The 19,552-nt window shown below is 38.7% G+C and overlaps 3 protein-coding genes across 5 annotated transcripts; all 3 read right to left on the reverse strand.

The window, feature by feature from the left end:
- Window positions 1-537: 537 nt before the first annotated feature.
- Window positions 538-12,789, reverse strand: LOC18011273 (phosphatidylinositol 4-kinase alpha 1). Of its 3 annotated transcripts, XM_024150624.1 has the most exons (27): window positions 11,554-12,789; window positions 10,821-11,162; window positions 10,473-10,634; window positions 10,180-10,347; window positions 9,890-10,048; window positions 9,686-9,813; window positions 9,036-9,345; window positions 8,742-8,910; window positions 8,428-8,645; window positions 8,163-8,321; window positions 7,305-7,487; window positions 6,621-6,783; window positions 6,256-6,521; window positions 5,809-6,168; window positions 5,431-5,645; window positions 4,900-5,080; window positions 4,673-4,824; window positions 4,421-4,574; window positions 3,833-4,099; window positions 3,362-3,439; window positions 3,222-3,266; window positions 2,529-2,701; window positions 2,238-2,433; window positions 1,840-1,980; window positions 1,508-1,716; window positions 1,245-1,406; window positions 538-1,150 (listed from the first exon to the last, which is right to left on the reverse strand). In XM_024150624.1, the coding sequence occupies exons 1-27, from the start codon at window positions 12,535-12,537 to the stop codon at window positions 892-894; spliced, it is 6,003 nt and encodes a 2,000-aa protein (XP_024006392.1). In that variant the 5' UTR covers window positions 12,538-12,789; the 3' UTR covers window positions 538-891. The 3 variants fall into 3 exon arrangements, with proteins under 3 accessions (XP_024006392.1, XP_024006391.1, XP_006393266.1); XM_024150623.1 differs by having other exon boundaries at window positions 6,256-6,783; XM_006393204.2 differs by having other exon boundaries at window positions 4,673-4,809; window positions 6,256-6,783; window positions 11,554-12,537.
- A 923-nt stretch (window positions 12,790-13,712) lies between these two features.
- On the reverse strand, window positions 13,713-14,747 carry LOC18011274. The gene has a single exon (XM_006393205.1). The coding sequence runs from the start codon at window positions 14,745-14,747 to the stop codon at window positions 13,713-13,715; it is 1,035 nt and encodes a 344-aa protein (XP_006393267.1).
- A 2,816-nt stretch (window positions 14,748-17,563) lies between these two features.
- LOC18010491 (BURP domain protein USPL1) lies at window positions 17,564-19,199 on the reverse strand. The gene is made up of 2 exons (XM_006393206.2): window positions 19,024-19,199; window positions 17,564-18,546 (listed from the first exon to the last, which is right to left on the reverse strand). Exons 1-2 carry the CDS (start codon window positions 19,075-19,077, stop codon window positions 17,749-17,751), a joined length of 852 nt encoding a protein of 283 aa, XP_006393268.1. The 5' UTR covers window positions 19,078-19,199; the 3' UTR covers window positions 17,564-17,748.
- Window positions 19,200-19,552: the final 353 nt, after the last annotated feature.

The following is a 19,552-nucleotide window of genomic DNA, read 5'->3' on the forward strand; positions in this document are numbered from 1 at the left end:
TTTCGAGTTTCTGTAAACGAGTAAAAACTAAAAGTTAGTGAAATTGCTTGTATAGAAAGTCTTAATCGATTTACGACATAGTCTTTTGGTTGCCTCATTCAAATGCATCTTTAGTCAGATATACTTTGGGTCTCACTATTACAAGCTCTTTCTCAGTTTAATTGTAGATATATAATTCCTCTGCAAGTAATCCAAATCAGATATAACCGAAATCAACCTGGTTCTACTATAGATATGAGCAATATAAGGAAAAGCAAACTAAGCAGTTTATAAAACTGGAAGTAATTTCACCGTATAGTATATGTACTGTTGATGATGATGAATAATAATGTTGAGACGGTATTTGCGTTTGTAAGATTAATATGTTCTTATATTACGTTCATCTTCATTACAATAGTATTTGAGCTGGAAGATTTTTGTAGAACAGGCATTTAGTGAACCCTTGAATACAGCACAAAGTAAAAAACCGCATTAGAGCTTTTCCTTTTCTTTGCTATGCGTTCAACATATACTAAAATTTCGGCATCACAGTGACAGACAAATACGCGTTCTGGTGTATATAAGTGGAATGAGTTTATCTTCATCATTTGACAAATGTACTGTTTTCTTTTAGAATGAACGTGACAAAGAAGAAATATCAACACAACACTCCTACCTTTTTCTTTTGTTACCTCTTTTTTTTTTTTTGTGCATAGCAAAACCCTATCAGAACATGAAAGCGAAGAAGAAGAAAAAAAATCTCAAGTTCCTCCTCTCCTTAAAAAATAACAAGCACCAACCGAGAGGAGAGAAGAAAAACAAAATTAGCAAACCAATCTATGTAACATCAAATGGGATGATTTTTACCTGCAAATTATATAACTCTGTTTTGGGATCATAGTTTTTTTTTGTTTACTTCTCGATGCCTTGTTGCAAATATTGAATTAAGTCGTATCCAGCGGTAGTCCACTTGTTATACGCATCAGTACAGACATGGATCATGAAGTGTGCAGCTTCACGTTCGCTCATCTCTGGGTGAAATCTTTTTCTAAGGTTACCAATTGGGTCTCCTCTGCTAAAGCAAGGCAATCCACTGTCTAGCATCATTTGCACCGTGCTTATGATTCCGTCCATGTACCGTCGAGCAGCTAAGTATCCTTTGACGCACAAGCTTTTTTTTTTTCAATGCAGAAAAGAAATAGAGCGATCTCTCAGAACCAAAATGTTTCAAGGAAAATGGATTGGAGAAAGTTCCTGAAGTTTACCTCACAAATTGATGCCATGTTTTGCTTTTCATAACACCTGAGGGATCTAGCAACTGAGTCATTTCGTGGCTCAGTTTGAAATGAGCACTCTCGAACCGCATGTTTCCACCAGGTGAAGTTTCCAAAATGAAACCAAAGTCGATGTGGACTAGTCTTCCCACGCTGCATTAGCATAACACATTGTGATGTAGTTGGTGTTATTTTCATGAAATTTTCGTCCATCGCAGCAACTGAAAAGACCAAAAGAAAAGCGCAAAACATACTCGTCGAAGAGGAGATTTCCGTTGTGTCTGTCTTTGGGCTGGAGTAAAAGACTAGCCACAGCATAACCGGCACTGCTGATGAGGAAATTCTCTCGTGCTGTTTCAAATGTGGCTGAGCCGACGGGTCCATAGTCTTGTTGAAAAATCTCATACAAACCCCCGTCGGTTGTTTCACCCATTTGACTTCTGCTTCGTGTATTAGGTACAACCTGTAATAAAAGGAAAGAAAAGTATTAGCATTATTTGATGAACGAAAGTTCTCATACCACCATATGTATTTTTATCAAGCAAGGCGAATGGGTTTAAGATTAAACATTCTGATTGAGTTTTACCTCAATTATGCCCCTCTCGGCACCAGTTGGGAGTACTCCATATGGAAAGAGATAAAGGTTAAGACCAACCGCTTGGAATATGTCTCGAAGAAGAGATATCACTTGAAGTGCAAGAACATCTTGCCGGCAATCATCTCCAACCTGAATACACAAGAGAATCATCAAACTCACAGTAAATACCAACCGGTGCAGAATATGATATCTACAAACCACTGGCTACGTTTGTTATCTATGCTTGTCTAGCTTTATTTACTTAGACATGTGGAAGAGCATGACAGGAGAACTGATTTTTATGTTTCTGTACTGGCAAATACTATAAGGAACAATATCACAGTAGAATAGCTTTCATTCGACCTACAAACATAGAAAAATTGTCTGAAAATCATGTGAAGGCCTACCTTGAAAATGCAAGCCTGTGGTTTTACGTCACTATGGTCACCATCACGATCAACAACGTTAAAAGTTATCATGATAGGGACTTTGGCAGCTGACTGTAAGGGTATCCCACTGTCTACACGAATACCCCTAACAAGCTTGTTAGGAGCAGTTGGCAAATAAAGATCATCTCCTTGCATTTCAATTTTCTCTAACTCCCTGCCATAAATAAGTACTCGATTAACCTTCAATCTAACATACGGAGACCCATCTGTACCATGATACGGTTCAATATAATAAAACTAAAATTCTACCTCCTGATACCGGCTCTCCGTTCTTCCTTTGGAAGAGGAAATAGCACCCCGGAAATAGATGTAACCTTGTCAAAGAAGTCAAACTCTCTAGTGAACATGTCCAAGGCACTGGGAGTGAACCCATCAATTATATGCTGCCGAACCTCTGGCAAAATTTCTTGAAATGATGCATTCTGAAAAATTACAGAAACAATAGGTGAGCTCAGATTTTTACACCCGATCAGACTGACCAGTCCACAGCTATACACATAAGTTTCTACCGCCATCTCTGTCTAGACAACCTACTCTCTGTCTCAACTTTCCAAGAACAAACTCATGCTCAAACAGAACTATAAGCAGTCATAAAACCCATTTTCAAGATATTTTCGATATGTGCTTACAACAGCAGCGGTCAACATGCCGAATCAAGGATACTTTCAACATTGTATAACATGTGAAGAATAACCTAACCAGAAGACTTTGCAGACGTTTTCTGCAGGAGACAGTATATTTCAACTGCGGGATACTATTTTCCACAATTAAGGCCAGTACATTGTACTATATGGCAATGATTTTCAGTGCTGTGAAAGATCATTAAGCCACCTATCAGCAGTAACATAAATACTATGCTAGCCAAACAGTAGTAAAAAGTAGACACCACATAGAAACTAACACCAATGAAATATAAGCAGAAAATGATAATAATGGGCAAACCTTATCCAAAGAACCATCTTTTGGTGTTTCCTGAACAGACTCACCCTGGCATTATAAAGAAAGATCTCGAAAGTTAACAAATCTCCGTAAGGGTTTCTAGCAAAATTAAAATCTCGCAGAGTCCACTTAATTAAACTTACCTGCAAATGCCAAATGAGAATATGGGCAAATATGTCGCTTCTTTGGGTAGCTCTAAGAAGATACCCTTCAACCAGCCTCTGCATTATATATATATATAAAAAAAAGAAATCGAACTGTTAAACATCCTACGAACCAGAAAGAACCCAAGTATGTCATCATGCATATCACGCCCAGTAGAACTGTAATTCTCATAGCGTTTTAAGATGAAACCGTGACACGAAAAACCTCAAGCAATCGAAAGGCCCAACTACCACAACAAGTTAGACATGGTTTTTGAAAATTGTGTTGCTGATAATCCAATACCAATTTATTTTTAAAATAGGAAAGATCATTTCGTTTATATAAAAGACCAAGAAAAGAAGAGGTTTTATGGGCTGGTAATCCATTTGTTAGCACCAGAGTTGAATGAGTTCTGGGAATTGCTGCAATACATATATTAAAATGGCATAATATATCATGATAAGACTTACGCCGTCATCATAGCGCAAAGACTGCACCAACTGCGGCATGAAGAAAGTAACTCGCTCAGGAGGGTAGGACTCTAAAACTCTTAGGACATATGCCATCACACGTGGATGTCCCTTATAAGCAGGAGTGAGGAATTCAAGAGCTTGTGTAATTGAACAAGCAGCCCAGTGTGGTAGCTGCTGCAACAGGACTGAGTTCTCTTCAACATTTTTGGGTGTAACAAAATACGGCAATGCCTCAGGAATTGTACGAAGATCTACTATATGTGTCTGCAAGGAGAAGTAGCAGTGAGAACACTCATTTTACATCAGTCAAATAATAAACAGAATTATAGCCATGATATCAAATTGTATTTTCTATACCAAGAGGTCCAGAGCATGTACAATTCTAGCAATCTGATTCTCAACATAAATTTAAGTTATTCAACTAGAAGAACATGTGGCAAACTTTTTCCCAGTTGCATTATCCCCCACTGGTTTTTGTGGGGTTGTGCAACACCAGCTCATCTAAATATCCATCTCAAACTGTAAAATGTAGAAAATATGTTTATATCTACAATCTTAAAGGATGCCGCCTCTGTAAAGTCATACCTGAACCAGCTGAGTGACTTCAGATTTCACAGAAGCATTTGCCGGAAATCTTGATGCGAGTGATAAAGCAATGCGAGGGTCCACTGAAAAGGCAGTTTTAGCATATTCGGTCCATTTCTCAGCGCTTATTTTCAGCCGCGAATATGGACTGTCCCTGTACATAAGTTGCCACTTTAAAAATGAATATCAAAAATGTAAAGTCAAAGATACCTAATGAAAAGTGAAAGCGTTAGAAAAGAAAGCAAGTTCTACTTTGAGCTAATAGGTTGTGCCCAAACGTCAAGCCTGTCAGCTTCATGCTGGCAGAGCATTAAGAGCAACTGCTTCCTCTTTTCCTTTCCCACAGTGTAATTGTCCATCTCACCCCAGACGGGATGATAGTGATCAGTCTGTACACATTCAGCCTAAATAAATATCGTAGCTTGCAATCAGATGATGTACCAGGTAAAAGTAGAAAAGCTCGCAGATGGTTATCTTACCACATCAATTAAGTTCCCACTTTCACGAGGTTTTCCTTTAGAATCAGATTGACTTAAATCTGAGAGCTCGTTTGATAAAAAGTGAACAAAAACTGAGACAGATTGAGCCTCGCTTTGACAAAAGTTTGGTATATTTACATCATACCACTCTGGCTGATGAGCAAACCAGCTTAAAGAAGTCCTGGAACAAATATAAAAGACATCATTTCTTATTGACATGCACAAAAATAAAGGAAAGGTACAGCATAGATATAAAATTGACCTAAGCAACATTTCGTAATTTGAAAACTCTGGAATATGCAATATTAACTGGCTAAGATTAACATAAAGCCTAACATATAGCTATTTCCAGTGTCCAGACAGATTAATGTCTTCTGCGAAGGCAAATCATGTTAAATCCTAAAGTGGACAAAACACTGTGAGAGCGTAAGAACATTAGTATATAGATGCGGGCTGAGAGATCTCCATAAAGAAAGAATAACAAAATGTATAGTGCAATAATAAATATAATGGGGAATAGCAAAAACTGACCTGTAGATTCGATCTTCCAATAGCTGGAGTCCAGATCTGAATTTCTGCATATTGCCTTGTGTTTGGCATGAGCAGAACTTCAGCCCAAGGAGCATCAAAGAAAAAAAGGTACCAGCAGCTGCAGGGTGGCGGGTAAAGCACCAGTCAAGGTCTGTACTCCGTTGTAACATCCGACCTAGCAGCAATAGTTGCTCCGTACTATTATGTCGAACAACCTAAAGAAGCATTGTGATGATAAGATACTTAGTAAGCCAATTCCCAAGTGAAACAAAATTACACCGAGACAACAATTTTGTCACCTAAGGTCTACTACAGAAAAGTGAAGCACATACATGAGTTCCCTCTGTATAAGAAAAAGTAGGAGAGATAAAACCTAACCTCAAAACGATCAATTAAAAATCCAAGCCACAGTCTGTGAGCGACTATTTGGTCAACAGGATCACTTTCAGGTGGTCCTTCTGGTTCCCCAGGGGCAAGATGGGGCCTTAATTTTGCAGCTGGGCCAGAGTATCGCACATCAGACGCAAAGAGTCCTCGCTTTGTATCAATCGTCCATATCCATGCATCAACAAGCTCGGCTAGGACAAGAGAAACCAGTTGAGGAGCAGCAGAAACCAACCAGGTCCAAATAAAAATTCCAGTTTCCATAGCATCGGGAGTTGATATATATGCTGGACACCAACAGAGGAGTCGCAGTAATTGAGAAAAGCCTTCCACATTTGTTTTTGACTCAGCACCCTGATGCAACAATAAGAGAGATTAGAATGTAGAGCACATCACCCATGTAAGAAAAAGGAGCCTCTCTGTTGTTGGCTAGAACCTTACCAGGTTTGACAGAAGTAGTGCAGTTGCTTGAGAACAAGTTTCCCGGAATTGTGACTTGTCCACCTCTCCACCTTTTTCAGCAGTATTAACAAATTGCTGAAGGAGACGCACAAACCGCGCGATTAACATCTCATTAAATGCGTCATCCTCTGGTTGTGGTGCGTGGGAAAATGCCCCAGATATTAATCTTTGAAGGCCACCACCAAAGCCACTAGGAGTTGAGCCAGATTGAAATCCACCAATACTGTTGTACAACCTTCGCATGCCTGCAATTTCTCCAGCATGGTTGCACTTCACCGTTGCACTGACTACACCAGTACCAAGTACCTCAAAGTTAAAAGATTCAGAAACTTTTAAGTTTGCACCTGATGCTGCAGCTGCTGCCGCCATCACAGCTGGAATATTTGCAGTTCTTATCCCAGACCAATTCTCATTTTTCCCAGTTCCAATCTTTATCTCCGATAGAAGAGAAACCACATCAGTTGTAGTTTGTGCTCGCTGCCATGTGTTTGCCTTACACAGCTTATCCTGAGTGCATATAAAAAGCAGAGAAGGGACGTGAAACTCCATTGTAACTCAAAGGAACAGCATGAAATTTAACATAAGCAAAAACCATGGAAAAGAGCCCAGCAATGAGAATATAGACAAAAATAATCCATAGAAACAACAACTTAAGCCCCTATTCCAAAGTAATAAATAGTTCGTTTGTGCACCAAAAACAAACTCATAACAAGCTCAGAAACTAAGCAAAAAACCTGTATATCTGAAAGGGACGACGGAATTATATAAAAACATCATACAGCAGTCGCGGAGCTGCTTGAATCTTTTAGAGAAGATAGAGGAGTCTAAAACTAAAAACAAGTTCGGTAAAGACAGTAGAAGGAAGTAAAACATGGCACTGCAACAGAACAGAGACAGGAATTATATCTCCAAAGTAGGTCCCTGTTTAAGAATGTGCACTAACAAATTGAATTGGAGAAATAGAAAGCTCACATAAATAATTGAATGTGCAAATCGAAGACTATATGAATTGGTAAAAAGAAGGAAACCTGAAGCAAACCCTGACTGGTGCATGGAGCATATGAAAGCGATATTATGATCCATTCTCGAACCACTTTCTGGTATAAGGATCGAACAGCAGCAGTCCAAGCGGGATCATTGACAACTGTTGAAGGTGTATTGTCATGAACGGAAAACAGCAAACTATCCAGACATGACGAATGCCAGAGGACCTGCATTTCCTCATTGTTAGTCAATCAACAGATCATATGGATAATAATGATTTCCAAAAGAACAGTGGAAGAAGGAAAAAGGCAAACATACAGCACACATACAGAGGCAGACACCGAAAGCCAGTAGACAGTAGCAAAAGGCAGCGTTAGAAGGCAGAAACCAGTAATAACAGAAGGAGAAAAATAAACTACGTAATATACAATGGAGAGGGAACATGTCGAATTAAGTAAACCGTGAAAAAAGTGTCTATGGTTGACGTGAAACAGAAATCACAAAATATTTAACTTCCATAAAAACAAACAGACTACACCACTGGTGACTAATGGAAGTACATATGAGAAAATTGATCAGTTGTTGGAGATCAAAAGCAAGAGAAAAACACAAAAAACTAGATTCAGGAAAAGGAAAATTCAAATCTGCACTGGGTAACACATGAAAACGCCGGTGAGAAGAAAAACACTTAATTAACCAAGGTACATTTGTTTTATGCAACACGACTGGAATTTTTTGCTATAAACACTCGCCTAAAAAATACTCATGACTAAACATAACTCTACCTATACTTCTATCAGTGAAATATATTCTTATATGGAATATATCACCTCGTTTCTCGCTTACAAAAATGGTGAACCTACATCTAATCTTTTGAACAAGAGAAAGTAATACTTATTTACCTGAGGAAACTTGTCCCGTAGCTGAGTCAACAGGTTCACAGAGATATCTCGAACGTGTTCATCTCTCTGTGACATACTCTTTATGAGGAAACAAGCATGTGCATACGTTGTCAATTCTCTATTACGGGCATCTTTCCCAGTAAGAGATATTCGATCTTCCTGAAACCAGATTAAAGTTTTATGTAACATTCATATACTGTTAGAATGTTTATGCAAAGAAGCAGCGAAAACAGAACTGATGTTGGTGACATTAATATTTACATACCAGCCATGAGACTGCTGTTTCAAAGGCTCTATGCACAATTGCCGTCAAACATTGGGAAACAGCAGGAGTAAGATTTGGAGTTTTCAGATATTCGAAGACACAGCTAAAGGCACTTCTAGAGGCAGATACACTTGAGTCACCGTTAAGGATACCCCCGTTGCTAATAAAGCGAATGATTTCCAAAACAGCGACAGCAAGCAAATAGGTAGCCTTAACTCCTGAAAGAATTTTAAGAAAAGAGAAGTTCTAAGATCTAAGATAGCCACACCAAAGTCCATCTAGCAGATTTGAAAATAACCCCTTGTTTGTTTTACCAGAGATGGTGTTCATTGCTGCAACGTCAACTCGGCCACCTAAGGCAGTTGAAAGAGCGAGTCTCTGTGTTGAAGCTACTTTCTCATTTCCATTACCTCGACGACTACCAGGATTATGAAGCGCGTTGAGTTCTAATTCGTCTTCAAGCCATTTTACAGAACTGACGACCTACAAAGAGCATTGCTCCATTAGGAAAAATTAAACTACAGAACATGTATCTCCTACGAGATGTAAGACTCAATATTCAGAGGGCTTATAATATGGTGACCAAATTAAAATCTAGACGGACTTACAAGGGGGGGAGTGCCTTGAGCAATCCGCTGAACAGCAAGAGCCCACTGAGTGTTCCACATGTAAGGCCCTCCCACAGCTTGCAAAGCAACTGCACTCATGCTTCCCGCACTGCTCACTGAATTGGAGGTTGACTTCACTGCTGGTGTTGGAGCTTTCAAGATAGGAGGCGCTAAGCCAAAAAGGGCTATATAGAACCAGAGATTGCGGAACAACTTCAAAAGTGAGGGTTCCACATCCAAGGTAGGATCAAAATCCGAACATATTTCCGCAACTGCAGGAAGAAGAGGCCCTAAAAATTCCACACCACTCCTGGAAGAAAAGGAAGCACGCAGTAAATATTCCAGTCAATGTGAAGAGAAAAAAAAAACTTTACGGTGGAGAAACATTAACTGGATTTAATTCATTTTTAACGTTAACAACATGAACACAACATTGGTCCTTCATGCAATACTTAGCCCTTGCTTAGCCAGCAAAAGCTGCTGTCATAAGATTTCTCGTAATTTGCACAGATTTTCTCATGCCCAAATATTTTATTCAACAGAGAACAGTTGTTGAAGCTTTTAAGAATCTTATATTACTAGGCAGCTAAGAGATACAACCATAAACAGTGACAAAACTATGTTTATACAAGCTAAGATGATATGATTACCCGCCACTTTTAGACTCAGCAGCCAGGCCTACATCTGAACATAAGGAAAGCAAACGATGGCGATAGTCCGAACGCAATTTAGTATCAGTAAGACCACTGGCAATTGTAAGAAAACCTGCAGGAAGAGTCTACAGCAAAATTGTATCTGTGAGGATAAAACTAAATACAAACACAGAAAATTACCATGTATCAAATGACATATACCTCTACACGCTCAGTTGTGGCTTCTGGTGCTGATGTTTTACTTTCTACAGATCCTACACTCGATAGTTTGCTCAAGTAACTTCTGGTCATCAGAACTACTGTCTCACGGTAAGACTTCTCAAATCCTAATGTTGCTATGCGAGAAACAGCATCAAGAAGCTGCACAAAATTGGCATAGAATAAATATGTCAAAAAGTCAAATAATGGTAGCAATGATGGTAGCAGTGCCTGCCATTGCAAAAGTTCGAGAAAACATATACAGGATATCACGGTAGAAAATGAAACCATACTTGGAGTCGTAAAAAGCTAGGAGTCGAAGCATCACCCTCCTCCAGGCTTTCAATAAAAAGTGGCAAAATCATGTCTGCTACGTCGGGCTTCTTAACAGCTACATTGAGATCAGCAAGCAGCCGAATCACATTAAGCTGTACAGCAGGCACTTGCTTTTCTCTATCAACCTGGACACCAAATGATGAGCGTTATTGGAAAGGTGGAATGCCAATGCAACATAAAGAAGGCAAATTAATTAGGTAAGAGCAAGGTAATATTATTTATCCAGGTTGAGCGAAAGTTTTAGAATGACCTGTTCTTCGTAATCATTTCTTTCACGGATACTTGAGGCTAACCCCATAATGAAGGTGTCCACTGGAGCTCGGTCCTTGGCCCAGCCAGATTCAATAATCTCACAACTAGTCTTAAATACGCTCTCAAGCATAGCCCCTTGATTGCTCATCCAAGTATCAGGCTGTTCCAGCAGACAACAGAAATAAATAGAAACTTTTTTCAGTATTTTAAAGTCAAAAAACGATCTTTAATCTGTCCAGACTTGTGAGATGATGTGTTCCATAATTCTATGGACCACCAGACACGATGGAAATACTCATCAATAAAGTAGAATATGTTGCTAATATGAGTAACAAAACAAAATTACCTGTGCACATACAGCCAGTACCAGTGGTTTAAGTCGGATGAGCAACACACGAAGTGGCTGCCCTCCTCTTGCCACTGCAATCTTCGCAATTCCAGAAAGAAGAGAACCGAACAGCTCTTCACAGGCCTTCATTTTCCGCCACACAGATGTCAAGCAGGCATCTGCAGCATCTAATAGCAATGCAAGAGTCTCCAGGACCAACCTTTTAGAAGTTTTTCCGTCTGTTTCAAGAGACACCAAACTCTTGATTTTCATTTTCGCTGCAGCCTGATAAACAGACAGTTTGGCATTGACTCTGGTTTTCAGAACTGGGCCTTGTTCGTTCCAGTCTCGCTTTCTTGACTGTAAAACAGAAGACAGACACAGAGTCATCGTCTCTTCTAATAAATTCATTAGCCCACTCAAGATCCGCAGGGTAAGCACCATCGTACCAAAGTACCAACCATCATGAAAACATGAAAGATTTTCACTGTAAAAGGGACTATCAACCAACGATTGCTTCACCTAGACATCTTGTCTCTAGCATTCCTAATAAAGGGCTTAATCTAGATATCCATACTCCACTCAACATCCGCATGGTAAGCACCATCATACCAACCCTCATGAAAACATGCCAACTTTTTACAGTAAAAGGGATTACCAACCAACGATTGCTTCACCTCGAAATCTTGTTTCTAGCATTCCTAGTAGAGGGGCCTAATGTACCATATTTTACTACCAAAAAAAGCATTACCTTCAGAAATGCAGACATGGACTGGAGCTGCCTCTTCGCAATAAATCTGACTTGATCCTGAAGTTTAGAATCAATTTTGACTTTCTCCAAGATATGGGTTATCAATCTAAAGGCAATCTCTTGCTTCTCCAAGCTCTCGATGGATTCATCCTCAAAAGTAGCCACTTGTTGTCTAAACACAGGGTTAGAGCCTCCACTCCCTTCGCTAAATCCGAAACTCAGCTGATCAACACCACTCTTCCACACTATACTACCCCCGTTGACCACGACAGACGAGGAACTCTTAGACATGGTCGACCCATTGCTAGCAACTTCGTCACCAGGACTTGACTCCTCAGTTTTTCCCGAGGGATAACGGTTCGTACTGATAGGTGAGCTCTGGGACGACGAAGTTTCAGAGTTCGCCGAGTTCTGTTGCCGCTGTTCCTTGGGAGACGCAGGAGCACGGTTCACAACAAACTGGTCGAGCAGCATTGTTATCAATTTATCCCCATCAGACTGCAGAATCGACGGGAAGTTCTGAGAAAGCGCGACCAAGAAAGCCTTGGAAATTGATGGATCCCCGTCGCTCTCACCGCAACTCGTGGCGGCTATCACGACCTCCCCTGTAAACCTGGCAACCTCGGTGCCGAATTCCGGCGATAGATCCGCGGCGCACGAAAGGTAGCTCAAGAAATCACAATAGAAAGAAGAGATCGACTGCGACGGGAACGAATGTGGCCAAAACGAACGACGGAACGACGCGGGCACGGCGCTGAAGAAGTCATTGACGACGGATTTTGCACGGTTATCGGTTGATTCTGGGTTCTTCGAGATGATCCGAGCGACGGCCAAAACCGCGTTGAGATGGCTACGAGAAACCCTGGGTGATTCGGCGAGGAGCCATTCCGTTTGAGGACAACGGCCGCATATCCAAGCCAATTTCTCCGAGAATTGCTTCGGATTCTCCGCTATAATGTCGCAAAGCTCCGTCAATGCCTCCATCTCCGATCAAAAACAACGACGGAAAAAAATAACAACCAAATTAGCTGGGAAAAGGGAAATTCCGCGATCAGATCTGCCTGAAGACGGAGTCAAAATCTCGTATGATCCACCATGGACGGAGAAATGAAAAATTGTGAGTGTGGAAAATGGTTTAGAATCAAAGTTTCTCAATTCGTGCCTCTGTGTAGGAAGGAGAAGCAGCCATGGAAGGGCTTATAGGTTCATTGTGACGTCGCCTGAGTCGCCATTCGTTTTGTCTCTTTCCTTTTTTTTTCTCTATTTTCTTCGCTTTTGGGCTTAATAATTTTGTCCGTTGTGGAGGATATTCAACAGGGTAAATGTGTAAATATCACAAGGTTCTTGGAGCAAATCGGTTCAACCGGTTTGAACCATAACGAGCATTACACTACAAAAAAAAAATCTAATCAAAATCTTAATCGACGTTAAATTCGGAATTCGGTATATATTCAAATGATGCGGCTACTCATTATGAAGATTAATTATCGTGGATAGCCTTTAGATGAAAGCTTTAATGAAAAATAGTTTACGATGTTGCGAATGAATATTGTAAAAGGGGAGACATCTGAATACTTAAAAAACATGCATCCCATGTTCATACTTTGGGCTAAGAAAGAGTCAGTGAGCTGACTATTTTACCTTTTGTCGACTGAAAAATAAAATCTATCCCTAGTATCTACTTTTTGTTGACAATTTAATGAGATATCATGATAATTATTAGAAAATTGGAGAGTATTCAAAAATTAATTTAAAATAATTGTATCGAGTGATATAAATATCTGGAAATCAGAGATTATCCACAAATTAATTTTAAATTTGGGATTTAAAAATTAAAAAACTGTTAGACTTAGATCAGTTGATAAGATTCTAAATATCTTCTTATAAACAAAAATTACAAACAAAAAAAAATTGAGATACGTCAAAGAAAAATCAAATCATAACAAACACCATAATACATATATTAATGAGATATTAAGTCAAAGTCCTGAGAAAACACACACGACGAAACGACAAAGGGATAATCAATGCAATGCAATTGCATTTTTACACCCAATTATTCACACAAAATCCACCTAGAAGACAACAATCCAAACGAACTTTTGATGATAACTTCCACCAAAAGTAATCAAAACCCAGAAGAAGATAGAATCTCAAACTCACCGCTTAGAGCTATCACGGTTAAAGAGCTCACCGTTAGGCTTAAGCATCTTGCAAAGACCCAGATACGTCAAGTAAAGCACACGATCTTTAGCTCCAGTCCTGTGACTCTTGCAATGTTTACAGAAATTCTTGAGCTGCTCCAATGTACAATAACCCAAAGTTTGTCCCAAAAGCAAAAACAACCAATTAATCTTATGCTTACGTTCTGCAATCACCGGTTTCACCGCCTTATCCCTGCCACAGAGCTCGCATCTCGCCGCCTCCGGGTTCGTCCAATTCGGAGGAGCTCGTTCTCTCATTATCCTTTTGTACGCCGCGAAAATGTTCTCGACCTCCGTGAATTTCTCCCTCAGATTGTAACTCACCTGATACACTTTCTCACAGTGCTTGCATTGAACCTCTCCAGTGATTGTAGTGATCTGTTTCGATTCGAGATTCTCCATGCTTTGTATCCTCCCTCGTATATTCGTCGCCCATGGAAACGGCGGCGGAATCGTATCGTCTTTCCGATTCCCGCTGGACTGTGATCTGTAACCTCGCCGTGACTCAACCGCGGAGGTTATCGGTCTCACCGGTCTCGCCGAGGTTTGATTATTCGACGGAGGAGCGAAAGCTGAGTGCGGGAAGAAATCAATCGACGGATTAAACGGTGGCTGCATCTGTGACGATCCTCGAGATCCAGTCTGGTAGAAAGACGGAGCCATTAACGGCGGCGACGTCATGAAATACCGATGAGGCTGCGAAGCGAACCGCGCCGTGAAATCAGTTGACGGCCACGTTGTCATAGGCCGAGCAAAAGACGGTGGTGGTGCTACATGAAGCGGTGGCGTCGTCGTCGGCGAGATCTGAGAGGAATAATATGATGCTGGGCCTAAGCTTAGAGAAAGAGGAAGGGGTGCGTCGTCGTCATCCTGTGCGGCGTCGATTCGAGGTTCGTTTGCTTGACGGCGACGATTCGTTGTCCGATCGTCTTCCCCGTCGATCTGACGAGCTCTTCTCCTCTGATTACCTCCCTTCGCGTCGTCGTTCATGGCTTTTTTTGGGGGAAGAAAAACGACGGAAAATCACGGAAATGGTGGAGAGGAATCAAACAACTTAGGGTTTCCGTACGAAACCAAAAGAGGAAAAAGTTTATCAGACAGAAAAAAAAATGGCGTCAGTGTTTTTTGTGTGCGTCGTGGTCACTGTGATTCGTAATGGGGAAGCAATAAAACGACGAGAAAGTAGGAGAGAGGGAGAGAGAGAGAAAACGAGAGAAAATGGTGAGAAAGGAGAGAGAGGGAGAGAAAAGAGAGGAAAAGTTAAAATGCGGAGAAGAGGAGAATCTTTTCTGTTATGCATCGGCTCGCATCTACTTGATTTTTTTCTCTCCATAATAGCCGTTTGGGACTAGTAACAGAGATCTAGATATTTCGGTATAAACCCTCATAACTTTGATTATTTTAGAATGCTTCCAAATACTTTTTTCTCTTTTTTTTTTTCCTAAGAATGTATACAAAAATTCATTGAATATGAAATGTTCAGGCTATGAATATGAATGACATTGTAACAAAAAACAAAACAAATTTCGATCAATTGTTCAGTTGCTTAAGCTTTATAGCTCACAATATGGAGAGGAAGAGATAATATTTTTGAAAACCGAGTAAATAAATCGAGATAAGATCGGATAACAACAACTTGAAAATTACTTGAAAACATTCCTCCGCAACTGAACAATTGCGAGTCTTCAAATTTTTTCACGCACTCTGAGAAAATTAGTGTCATCATTCTAAACCATGTCCATCGCTATATATCCATTAATTAAAGTCTCTTATCTTTTTTTTAATATTAAATTGGGTTTAGAGATCCAAATAAGAAATTCTTTTGTTTTGTAAGTCCAATGCTATATATCCATTTGGGGTTTGTGTCGGGAAAAAATAATGGAAAGAATGAAAAAAAAAAATTCCCCACACAATTTGATAACACAATCATGAGTTACCATCATTTTTTGAAAACCGAGTAAATAAATAGAGATAAGATCAGATCAGATAACAGCTTGAAATACTTGAAAACATTTCTCTGCATATCAAAAGCTTTTTCACTTTCACTGGCATTCAGAGAAAAGTAGTGTCATCATTCTAAGAATCTTTAAAACTAATGTTTAAGACCGCCCTCAATGATATACAAAAGTATTGTATAATTTGTTGAAAATATAATTTAAGAACAAAATTGAAATTGAAGTTAAAATTGTGGATTAATGAGATATTTGCACAAACAATGAATTTTCAAGTTTTTTTTTATTGTTTTTACTAAATCTGTAAATCTTATTTTTTTGCAATCTTAACAAACAATAGATGGTGGTAAAAACACTAAAATGCAACTGTCGTTCAATCTTAGAAACGTCCTCCCTCCGAAAGACTAAAATGCAACTTTAATGCCTCTTTTATCCCCTCTTCGGGACAGGCTACAAGTGGCTGGGTTGTTCGTAATGACAATAGAAGTGCGGTATATTGGGATTCTGTCAAGTTGGGAAGAGTCACTTCGGCTTTGGAGGCGGAAGGCTTGGCGCTTTATCAGCAGTGCACAACATCAGAATTTGGGATTCAAGACATAATTTTTGAAGGAGATAACATATCTCTAATCAAAAATCTCAATATGGAGGAAAAGGACTACACCATTCATAATTTGTGTTTGGAAATAAAACATTGGGCAAAGTCTTTCCAACGGTTCCACTTTACTCACATTCGTCGTGCTTTCAATGAGGTCGCTCAAGCATCATCATTCTTCAGATTTTTATTCTAGTCGTGTGTACCCACCTCGGTGGCTTGCTAACCATCTTCATATGAATTATGTAACTTCAATAACTCAAGTTTAATAAAGCTAATTTCGTCCAAAAAAAAAACACTAACCTCATTTCAAACTTTTAATACTGTTAGATATAGCTATTTTTTAGATCTCATGTTCGATTATGTATTATTTCATTTCAGCATTCGTTTCTTTGACCCCAAAAAGAAAAAAAAAAGAGAATGTCTTAATCTTTGAATTGTTATAAACGTTCGTACATTGATAATGTGTATTGTATATTTCTTACAAAATTTGTATCTGGTTTACACTGACTATGAGTCTATGTGTCATCTAAATATATGGACTAAGGGTAATTAATATGCTTTCGATTGTGGGAAATTCTATGAATTTTTTCATAAAATCTTAACGCTGAAACAAAAACTTGTAAGAAATTAGAGTCGAATAGATGATGTATTTATCAATTTATTCATATAAAATATTCCTGAAAATATTTGCAATATCACGCAAATTTGAAAAAACTTAGTCCCCAAGTTGCAAAAAAATACGAAGAGTGGGCTAAGTCTGGCCTTGAAAGCCCAAACATGCGAGTACGTCTGGCCTTAATTTCCGACTACATATGTAAATGCCAATTTTATGATCAACTAGTTAAACGACGATGTAAAATTGTAAATGTTGGAAGTGATTGGTCTCCACATAGTTACTTTTTGTAGATTGTTTCTGTGAAATTGACTATAAGAATTTCGATGTAACTTTGTTTTGATTAACTGTGACTGTAACTGTTTTTAAAAATTATAGTAAGAATTAATATAGCTAGTGATCGTCGGTTAAATTAGTATTATGCAAGAAATCCTTAAATCTTGTCAAATTCTTCTGACATTTTTTTGTTATCTTGTCAAGGAACGTGATCGTCGGGGGTGTAAGTGTCATTTACATACTATTTATAGACTAATAAGGATAGTTGTATTTTCGCACACCGAAATTCATCTCGACCCAAAACTCGAAAACTTATAGACCGTTCAATCTCGTGGACCAAAAAACTACACACTTTATAAATTATATAATTATACTTATAGTATTATATCAGGACATGAGATATATGTTACATTGTAGTAGTATTTTCAAGTTAGAAGCTGCAAGTCACACACAAGAGGCGATACCAAAGCATACAAGAGTGTCTTTTTCTCCCTTTCAAACCATAGTTATTCCAAGACACAGACTCACATTATATATAAAGCTAAGCTTCTTAATCTACTTTGTCAACCACACAATGTTATCAAGAGGGAAGAAGTGGCAAACCGGTGCGGTTCCTGGTTCGATCTTCAACACCTTAAAAGCTACATGATCAGTGTTCCACATAGACGTGTCCATGTGGCAGACAGCTGGTCCAACGACTCGCTGTCTCCCATTGTCTGACACAAGATTAACCTCAAAGACTCTGCTTCCACTTTTGTGACCATGGCAATAGTAAACAGCATAAGGGTATGGCATTCTGTGACATCCCAACATCTTCACCCCAAAAAGCTCCTTAGGAGCCTCCACGAATGTATAGTTATGCAAAGCGTAGCTTACTGTGTTTTGGGTCGGTACCGTTACTTTAGTCGTCATGACCTTGAGATCAGCATTAGACCCTATTGTTTCCTTCACAAGATCAAGCATTGACTCTAAAGAAGTCCCACAAAACTTAAGTTGTCCTTCCATAGGTTTGTAATTACAACGTTCCAATGTCTCCTTCATGGCTTTCCCTTGAGGAGAGTCTTTGGAGATAGAGAAGTGGCTGAGAAGGAAGTCAAGCTTTGAAGTAGTGAAAGGGATGAGATCAGCTTCTTGTCTTGTGATAAGTGGAGGAAGTTTTTGAGGATCGTCTTTGTTGAAGAAAATGGGTAATTTGCTTCCTGATTTGAGATCATATTTGAGATCATTGATTCTGAAGAACATGTACAATGAAGGATCATCGAATTCACCATCTTTGAGCAAATGACTTATAGTTTGATCTTCTTCTTCCTTGATTGATATCAGCTTTCTTGACGTGTGTACCTCCACGACCCACTATCAAAGAAAAAGATTCAAGATATTTAGAAACGAAAAAGTCTAAAATTCTATATAAAAACAAAATCTTTTCAATTTTACAAATTTTTTTAATAATATGTTTCCCAATTTGTTTTCTAACAATGTGGTAAGAACCATGATACATAAACTTATGCAAATTAAGCTACAAACTATTCCATGAATATGTTGTAAGCTTCTTATAGTATTTGCAATCAAAATTCTTATAGTATTAGTTACTTTTTATCCAATTGAAAAAATTGATTTTTTCTTAAAATAATGCAGTAAGAGCCATGATGCATAAACTTATGAAAACTTCTGCCACAAATACGAATTATCTGGTGATGTTGCAGGTTTTCATTGCATCTATATACTTTTTTATCCGATTCAAGAAGCAGCCCAAGAATATATAACGCTTTCAGTGATCAAAGCAATATATAAAACACACATATACACGTATAGAGAGGTACATAAACATACCAGAGAGAAGAGGAGGGTGAGGAAGGTGACAGAGAATCGCAAAGTAGAAGCCATGGATTTTTTTTTTTCTCTGTGGAGAGAAATGAGTTTCTCCTTCTTCTAAATGTTGACTTTTTATTTTTAAAGGATGAGCAATTTTTTTAAAGTATTCAAGTGATCTTAGATCTCAATGAAGTATGAACACCCATCTTCTCTACATATTTATAATAATAAATCTAAGCTGATTCTGACTTATTCATTATTTTTATTTCAGTGGTTTTTCAATTATTAGTTTACACATAAATTAAGTAGACTGTTAGCAATTTTAAATACTATTTGATTTGTACTACTACTTATTGTGAAGCCTGCAGCTTCTCTTTTTATCTTTTTTCTTTTTTGAAAAGCCTGCATTTTCTTACATCGTCATCTAATTTGAAACGGTAAAAGATACGAGATTAAATAATCCGATGTTATCCCAAAGAGATTGGTTCGATTGATTCTGCTATACAAACGAAATACTTCATGGTTCGTCATTTACGTCGTCATGGAA

The sequence above is a fragment of the Eutrema salsugineum genome, unplaced genomic scaffold (genome assembly GCF_000478725.1).
Source record: "Eutrema salsugineum unplaced genomic scaffold, Eutsalg1_0 scaffold_7, whole genome shotgun sequence".
NCBI classification, from domain to species: Eukaryota; Viridiplantae; Streptophyta; class Magnoliopsida; order Brassicales; family Brassicaceae; genus Eutrema; species Eutrema salsugineum.

Coding starts and splice junctions, on each gene's coding strand:
- LOC18010491 (XM_006393206.2), bottom strand. CDS start 19,077: ATGGCTTCTACTTTGCGATTCTCTGTCACCTTCCTCACCCTCCTCTTC. Junction 18,547..19,023: donor TCACCCTCCTCTTCTCTCTG/GTATGTTTATGT, acceptor TTTCTTTGATAG/TGGGTCGTGGAGGTACACAC.
- LOC18011274 (XM_006393205.1), bottom strand. CDS start 14,747: ATGAACGACGACGCGAAGGGAGGTAATCAGAGGAGAAGAGCTCGTCAG.
- LOC18011273 (XM_024150623.1), bottom strand. CDS start 12,537: ATGGAGGCATTGACGGAGCTTTGCGACATTATAGCGGAGAATCCGAAG. Junction 1,717..1,839: donor CCGAGAGGGGCATAATTGAG/GTAAAACTCAAT, acceptor CTTTTATTACAG/GTTGTACCTAATACACGAAG. Junction 1,151..1,244: donor ACATGGCATCAATTTGTGAG/GTAAACTTCAGG, acceptor AAAAAAAAAAAG/CTTGTGCGTCAAAGGATACT.